Source organism: Lampetra planeri, chromosome 26 (assembly GCF_965212315.1).
Source record: "Lampetra planeri chromosome 26, kcLamPlan1.2.h2, whole genome shotgun sequence".
Classification (NCBI taxonomy): Eukaryota; Metazoa; Chordata; class Hyperoartia; order Petromyzontiformes; family Petromyzontidae; genus Lampetra; species Lampetra planeri.
The window spans coordinates 10,438,470-10,447,167 of NC_136132.1; the positions used below are offsets into that span (position 1 = coordinate 10,438,470).

General features: G+C 52.1%; 1 protein-coding gene across 1 annotated transcript in view; it reads right to left on the reverse strand.

The window, feature by feature from the left end:
• LOC144727807 (hyaluronan synthase 3-like) overlaps nt 1-8,411 on the reverse strand; it is a 34,538-nt gene extending 26,127 nt beyond the window's left edge. Inside the window, exon 1 of the mRNA XM_078606919.1 lies at nt 8,244-8,411. Coding sequence (XP_078463045.1) covers nt 8,244-8,411 — 168 coding nt within the window. The remainder of the gene's footprint in view (nt 1-8,243) is intronic.
• Between the last annotated feature and the right edge of the window lie 287 nt (nt 8,412-8,698).

An 8,698-nucleotide genomic window follows, 5' to 3' on the forward strand; every position in this document is an offset into this window, starting at 1 on the left:
AAAGGACCCTGAGCATTGGAAACCAGCTCGACCGGGAGGGTCGACTCAGGAGCGAGCTGCGACCAGCGGGTCGGCTCGACTCATCTTCAGCTCGACCGGGAGGGTCGACTCAGGAGCGAGCTGCGACCAGCGGGTCGGCTCGACTCATCTTCAGCTCGACCGGGAGGGTCGACTCAGGAGCGAGCTGCGACCAGCGGGTCGGCTCGACTCATCTTCAGCTCGACCGGGAGGGTCGACTCAGGAGCGAGCTGCGACCAGCGGGTCGGCTCGACTCTTCAGCTCGTCTGGGACTCAGCCGAGTTCGATCGGCTCACCGGAGCCGGCTCTCGGGGCTCGACTCAAGCGGCTCCCCATCTCCTCTGCAGGCGGGCAAGACCCGCTTGACAGCTCAACTCGGCCTGCGTGGGTCAACCTCTGCCGCGTCGGAGGTCTCTGCAGCTGACGGTCGCGGTTTGGCGACGAGGCTTCGTGCTCACCCTTGGTCGACGACCCAACACTGCACGCTGCGAGCGAGCTGTGGGCGCCACCTACCGACCGGGTTCCGAACTACGACAGCGTATCAACAGGCATCCACCAGTTCACCACGGTGACAGGGGAGCGACTGATACGTATGACGCGCACCGCCCCCTCACCACACGACCACCAGGCGTCTGTTTGACATAAAGAACCGACTCCGAACACTGACTATTCAAGACAACTCTTACCACTCAAAAACACTCGAACCCATAAGCCATCCGTGGCTGTGAAGGCCTCACAACGAGACCGAGTGATGGCCATCCGTCGTTTATAAGAGTGTTCGTAATTTTTATCTTTAATATTTAGTGGGCTGTACTCTTAATCGCCTAAATTCCCAACAGATCCATCAATACGAATTGATTCTTGGCACCTCCTTCTGCCGAGCCACGCTCACGTGGGGAGTGGTGGCCCACCAGATCCTTATCAGGTGATCTGGTCCCCAATTAGTAAACTTGGTACAAGATAACGATCTTCGGGAAAGGAGCACCGTCGCAGGCCCTTACTCCGAGTCATTCTGTTGTCAGATAACCTGCCGATGTATCTGTTGAGATTGGTGCCTTTAAGAATAATAACTGTTTTTGATTGTGTTTTTTTATCGCCGTATAATCTTTCAAGTATCTTTCAGTCATAATCGCTGCACATACTCGCATCCTCTACAGAATATCAAACTGTCCCGTGACCCAAGGTGCTAACAACGTGATAAGGGTTGCATATGATCAATAAGGAGTGCGGTACTGCGTGAACAATATTGAGTAATCATTCATTAACGTTAAGGTTTTTCTTAGCATAGTATTTGCATATTTTAACGACTCTCTCTCTCACTAACAACCATCGCGTTATGCGGGATCCATGTACCGTTGTCAAAGTGAAATCAGACAATCGTTGATGATACTGTATTGATGCCGTGTTGACGTTCCGGGATTGAGAGTTCGCATACTATATCATAGTTGAGGTTGAATTAGTAATAAATTGATTAATACAGAAGTGGTTGTGTGATTCTTTCCTGAAATCTATGCATAAGATCTGCTTCTGCGTTGAGATCTGAACTTGGTGACCTTAATAAACACACTAATACATACTCAGTAAATGTTAAAGCGATAACGGGGTGAACCGGGGACCTAAAATATAAGCGAGAATGAGACGAACCTAGACAACGATGCCGAGTTAATCTAAGCTAATCTTGCATACTTACACCACACCTGCATAACTGCATACGATTAATTGCCTTATTCCGATCGATAACCCACCCTCGTCACCGAGGCGGGGTCTGGTTATCATAACGACTTGCATTATCATAATTACACCCACTCGCATAATTATTACGATTACCTCTCGAATTGGCATAATCAAATGTGCATAATTACATAAATTAACATATTTCCGGATAATTACACATTTGGCCAAATTTCATTTGATTATTATTATTTTCACTGAATATTCATAACCCACATACACAACATAATAATTTCACCCACGCACGCATACAACATAACAAATTTTGATGACCAACATATACAACAAATCCCTACACTGATGTTCATTTTCGGTGGAGCATAAATAACCACAACCACCACTGCTCGCCTCTGGTTTATGGGAAGACAAGCCCAAAGTAGCCTGGGGGTTACAGCTTCCCACACCTCACGACCATGTTCCCACTCCTTCATTATGAAGAAGAGCCACTCCCTGTTGTTCGGCAGTCTCCTGTCCCGAGTAGAGGACTGTACACCCCTCATGGTGGCAGGATCCAGAGCCGGTCCACCAGATCTCCTGAATACCACAGAGATCCAGGAGGTACCAGTCCAGCTCCCGACAGAGGGGTGTCAGCCTCTCCTCCGCATAGAGTTTTCGAACATTCGACGTGGCCACCCGCCGTGGCTTTTGTTGTTTCTGGAGGAGCACCAGAGGGCAAGGATTCAGCCTTCTGGCTCTGCCAAATGGGGATTGGCCAGGAAACGTAATGAACGCCTGTCCCCTTGGGGCCTCCGACACTAGATTTGTTGGATATTTTTCACGTGGTTTTGTGGTAATTAAATTGAAGGTGGATCTGCTACCAGCCCCCCGCACCCGCTACACTACCACTCCCTTCCACACACTCATCATACATACTCATCATACATTCTCATCATACACACTCATCATACACACTCATCATACACACTCATCATACACACTGATCATACACACTCATCATACACCCTCATCATACACACTCATACACACACTCATACACTGATCATACACACTCACACACACACATCATACACACTCATAAACACACTCATCATACACTCTCATCATACACACTCATCGTGCACACTCATCATGCACACTCATCATACACACTCATCATGCACACTTATCATACACACTGATCATACACACTCACACACACACATCATACACACTCATCATACACACTCATCATACACACTCATAAACACACTCATCATACACTTTCATCATACACTCTCATCGTGCACACTCATCATACACTCTCATCATACACTCTCATCATGCACACTCATCATGCACACTCATCATACACACTGATCATACACACTCACACACACACATCATATACACTCATAAACACACTCATCATACACTTTCATCATACACTCTCATCGTGCACACTCATCATACACTCTCATCATACACTCTCATCGTGCACACTCATCATGCACACTCATCATGCACACTCATCATACACACTGATCATACACACTCATAAACACACTCATCATACACACTCATAAACACACACCATCTCCTCTTTACAATCCTGAGCCCGCAGTCAGAAATTCCGCATTCCTATGACGGGCAAGAGACCATCCATAGGGCAAACACTGTTGATAACGCCCCTCATATCAGCGCTTCTCGATTTAGTCACCCCGGCGGGAGGATTGGCTGAGTCGTCCTACAACCAGGATTAGAAGTCGCAACCTTCAGATTGCGAGCCGCTCGCTCGACAATCTGAGCCACCTGGCACTCCAAAGAGCTTCATAGGTCATCGGATTCCTCCAGTATAAACACATATTCTGGTTATTCATGATACACAAAGACAAAGATCCCCCGTATAGTCGTTAACAGACTGTTGGGGAAAGTGCTGTTAGCAAACACCTTTAAAGGTGGGCACCGCATTCGAGAAGGGGAGACCCAGAACCGGTGCAGATTTTCGTCACTCAGATTGGGCGTGAGCGGGAATGGGTCGCCGGGTTCGTCGTGCAGTGCGCTAACCACCACGCTCACCGCTCCCCATACACAAAGATCCCCCGTGTGGCCCCAGTGTCGCCTTGACAGATTGTTGGAGCCAGTGCTGTCGGTGACCATACACACATAGGGTACAAACATAAGATACGCACATAGGGTACACACAGGGCTGTCCATAGGGGAGTGCGGGCCCCAGGGCAAATCACACTGGGTGAGACCCCCAGTATTACATCTGATAACGTGATGTCGAAGCGCGGGCCCCCCCAAAGCGCGGGGCCCGGGGCAGTCGCCTCGATTCTGTACCCTAGGGACGGATCTGGGTATACACGTACATTTACTCACCATACACAGGTTGTACAGGGTCACTGAGAATTCAGGCCAAGCCGCCACTCGAGAAACGAACTCGCCAAGAGCATTCGGGCTCCCGGCCAAACTTACAGCCTCCTCGATTTCTCTACAGAGAGTGGGGGGCCGAGGGGGGGCAGAGGTGGTGGGCTACTGGGGGTACGTGTTCAAGTTCTGTAGTTCATGTTGTTAAAATTGGTTTTGTTCTTGTACCGGAAACCACCGGTTTGCCGCACATCTCGACATGTTTCGCCATAAAGATGAAAGTGTGGAATGGTTCTGACGAAAAAACGAAGGCAGCCGCCACAGCGGTGAATCGGTTCGCGGCACTGGATCTGAGCGCCACTGTGGCTAGGAGATGTTAACTGCCTCGCCTGGTATGCAGGAGGTCGTGGGTTCGATTCCGACTCTGACACCTGCTGTATATTTGGAGTTTGCGTCTCTCTCCCCGTGGTCGCGTGGTTTTATCTCCGCGTCCTCCGTTTTTTTCCCCTCCACATTTAGAATCAACGTGCGTTTAGAGGATTTGGCTACTGCTAGACATTTCCACGCGACAATCCACTTTGTCGAGCTATCTTTCGCGGCCAGGTCGCTTCTGCAAAAGAGCCACATATCTCTGTGGGCCTTACCTGGTAAAATTTTATTTTAAATAGTTTAAAATCCAGAGGTCGCCGTTTTTATTCAATCTCCCAAAACGGCAGCTGTATAAATGGGCAATTTTTTTTATCTACCTCACCACCCCCACCCAACACCTTCCCGGTCCCCACACGCTCCGCCTGTGTCCACCCAGCACATGGGCTACTCCACAGTGAGTCGATCGTGTGGTGGGGTAAAGTGTGGGTACTGCCACCGCTTCCAAGACGTCTCTGGTCGCCGTGGAAGAGAGTCGTGCGCTTTGCCGCTCTGGTGGAGATCCCTCCAGTGGATGGCCCTTCCGCCAGCAGTGGTGAGAGCGAGCAGTTGCAGGACGGCGCCCTTACCCTTTAACTAAGAAACGAGGGCAATGCAATCTTGATTTGAAGTTTTCGTGACTGCAGGAATCCATACTCTTTGGTTACTTCGGTAAAGTCACGTAGAGTAGAAAAATGATAATAGATCACGACGTTTCGATCGCCACACGTGACTTTACCGAAAGAACCAATGAATATGAGGGCAATGCAGTATATATTTTACAATGGTGTGTGTGTCTTTGTATATATGCGTATAAATATACGTGTGTTGGTTTGTTAGGGGGAGCAGTAGTGTAGCGGTTAGCGCTACGCTGCGCTACAAACCCATGGACGCGACTTTGATTCCCGCTCTCGGCCAACACCAGTGACGATTATCTGAACCAGTCCTCGGCTTCCCCTAGGTCGACTCAGCCTCAATTGAGTACCTGGTGCGGTGCGTAAATATCGACACTAGGGAGACAAAGGCGGCTGAGCGTGGTGCTGGCCACCCACCCCGTCGTGTGCCGTGCCCGCCTACATAGGTGCTCGCTCACAGCACTTGCCCCAACAGTCTGTTAAAGGCTACACGGCGGATCTTTGTCTTTGTTGTGGAAATAAAAGTGTGTGTGTAAACATAATTACGTAGCTAAGGCGACGACAGGACGGGCCTGGTCGTCTCGTCACATCTGTATCTGGAGACCCTAATTGGGGTCTTCGTGTCTGGGGGCCGGGGTGATTGTGGTTGGGACTCAGCGAAGCGTCCTTCCTCCTTCACTTCACCACGCGTGGGGTCCCTCCAGATTCATTACCTCCTCTCCCGATGGGAGCCCAGGTGGGGAGAGCTACCTCCGCAGTGGGAGGGGGGGGGGTGATTAGAGGAACCGTGCGCGCGACTTCATTAAAACTCCGTGGCAGGCACGTGGCAGCGGTGGCCGCAGAAGTGGCTGTCGCACTGCGAGAGATGAAAACCCGGCGAACTGAGTGAGATGACAAGGCCACGGCCTGCGTCAGTGGCGAGTGATATCAGAGCCGGTTCTAAACTTTATTTGATCAGGTAAGGCACACTGAGCTGCGTAGTTCTTCTTTAGAAGCGACCTGGTCACAAATGATCGCTCGACAAAGTGGCGTATCACGTGTGGAAATGTATAACAGCCAAATACTCTAAACGCGTGATGTCGATTATAAATGTGGAGGGAAAAACCGAAGGAGCCGGAGAAAAATCCATGCGACCACGGGGAGAGAGACACGCAAACTCCAAATATACAGGCACCAGGGGTCGGGATCGAACCCACGGCCTCCTGTGTAGCAGGCCAGGTAGTTAACATCTCGCCATCGTGGCAATGACCCGAGTCAGATCACAAGACCACGGCCAACATCATTGGCGAGTGATATCAGAACCGGTTCTGCCCCCCCCCTCTCTCTCCAGAGCTTGAACCATCAATAAGCGATGATGAGGTTAGCAGGTTGGCTACGTACGGTGTGAAAGAAGTTCGACATGCATGCAATGTTATGGCCATCATCATGGTAACCATCAATATCATCCACAGTCCATCACAATCCAATCGTCATCGATCTATCATTTTTTTTATTTATAATCAATTACAGATTTCTTCACCAACCATCATCATCATCATCGGCAGCAACGGCAATGGCGAAACATCGAAAATCATCATCGCACAAAATCACGATCATCATTAACATCAGCCTCCCTCCCCACCCCCAACCCCTCCTCCCCTTAGAGTGTCACCACCCCCACTCACCCCCCTTTTATTAATAACCTCGCAATCTGTCCGGGCAAAGAATAACCCGTGAATCCCTTCCACAATCACAACCCCGACGACAGACGCATTCTCCCCCTCCCTCCAAACACCACCGCCTCCCCTCCCCCGCCCCCTCCCCCGCCCCCTCTCCCTCTCCCCACTCGTGGTCGTCACGGCTACTGCCAGGCTAAGTGAGACGCGTCGCCTGCGCAGGGCGCCGATAGCACCGGCAGCGATGAGAGGAGGGGAGGGGCGAGGAGGGGGGGGGGGAGCCACGGCTCTGGAGAGAGGGGGGGGCAGTTAGAGAGGGGGGAGTGAGAGAAACAGCTGGGGGGGGGGGCAAGAGAGCAACTAGGGGGTGAGCTTGACAGGGACATTGAATTGGGAGAGAAGCGATGAGAGAGAGGGGGGAGAGGGGCGAGAAGAATGGACGGAGAGAGGAGGGAGATGAGGATAGGAGGAGAGTGTGAGGGATGGAGACAGTAGCAGTGAGACTGGGACAGACTCAAGGAGTGTGAGGAGGGGGTGGAGGGGCGAAATGAGAAGGAGGGGGGCATGGGGGTCCTTGGGTGGGGCTGGGTGTGCGACGTCGGATTTGACGATTGCAGAGGTATTAAAATCCCAGCGCCGCGTGAGCGAATTGGACGAGACGGGGGTGGAGGTTGGGGATGGGGAGGCGGCGGTGGTGGGGGGGGCAGGAGTTGGGGGGCTGAATAAGTTTATGGATGGGGCACACGAGGAGGGAGGCGGTGGGATCAGAGGGCGGAGTGAAACTCGGTTTGAATAATCTCATCGCAATCCCAAATCTAGGGCTTGGGTGTTTATCTGTGGTAGTGGTGGTGATAGTGGTGGTTAGGTGGGTGGGTGGTTGGATAGTCGGGTGGTGGTTCGGTGGTTGGGTGGTTGTTTTGGGGAGGTGGCTGGGTATCGTTGAGTGAGTGGTGAGTAATTGGTAATTGGTTAGTTGGGTGCGTGGTTCAGTGGACAATTGATTGGTCGGGTGGTTTGATGATGTGAAGGGTGAGAAGGGTGGGTGTCTGGGTCTCTAATCTCCGCGCAGTATTGCGCGACCCGCACCTGGGTACAGGTAGCACCGCGCGTCCAGCCGTATCTCTCTCTCTTTCCGCCTTGTCTCAACTACGTCTCTCTCTCTCCCCCTGGTCTCAACCACGTTTCTCTCTCTCTCGTCTCTCTACTGTCTCTCGTATCCCAGCCCCGTCTCTCGCCCTCTCCCCGTCTCTCATCTCTTTCCATCTCTCTTATACCCCATCTCTCTTTCTCTCTCCTGTCTCGCTCTGCTGTGTCTCCCGTCTATCCCCGGTCTCCTTCTCCCGTCTCTCTCTCTCTCTCTCTGTCGTCCGTCGTCTCCCTCCCTGGGCCGTCGCGAGAGCGGCGAAGAGTCGCGCTGGGGCCAGAGAGGAGAGAGACAGAGAAAGAAAGTCGTTGGCTCGGGACGACACCCCAGGGTGACGCTTCCGCGCACATCGAGAGCGGCCGGTTTCAAGTCTCGGTGCGGGTCGAAGTTCGCGTTCCAGTTGGAGTCGGAGTTCCGTTCCGTGATCGGCGCCCTCTGATCGGAGTTACTTCGTCTTGAGTCGCCCATGCCCGGGATTCGGATCAACTCTCCGCGTCTCCCTCGCTGGGATCTCATGGCCCCACGACCTCGTCCCTGAGCTCACCCTCGCCACCCACTCCATCATCCCCGTCCTGTCCACCTGACCTTCTCCTTGCTTCTGACTGCCACCGTCACATCTGGACTGATGTTAGACATCATCGGATCGGACCTGGTCGGCAGATCACACCTGGACTAGTCGGACAACGTCTGGTTGGTACGAGTCGGATCGAATCAGTTCCGGATTCAAATCGACTTGCAGTTCGGTCACACTTGGTCGGCTCGGATCTGCCCCCCTTTCTCATCTCAAACCACCACATCACCAC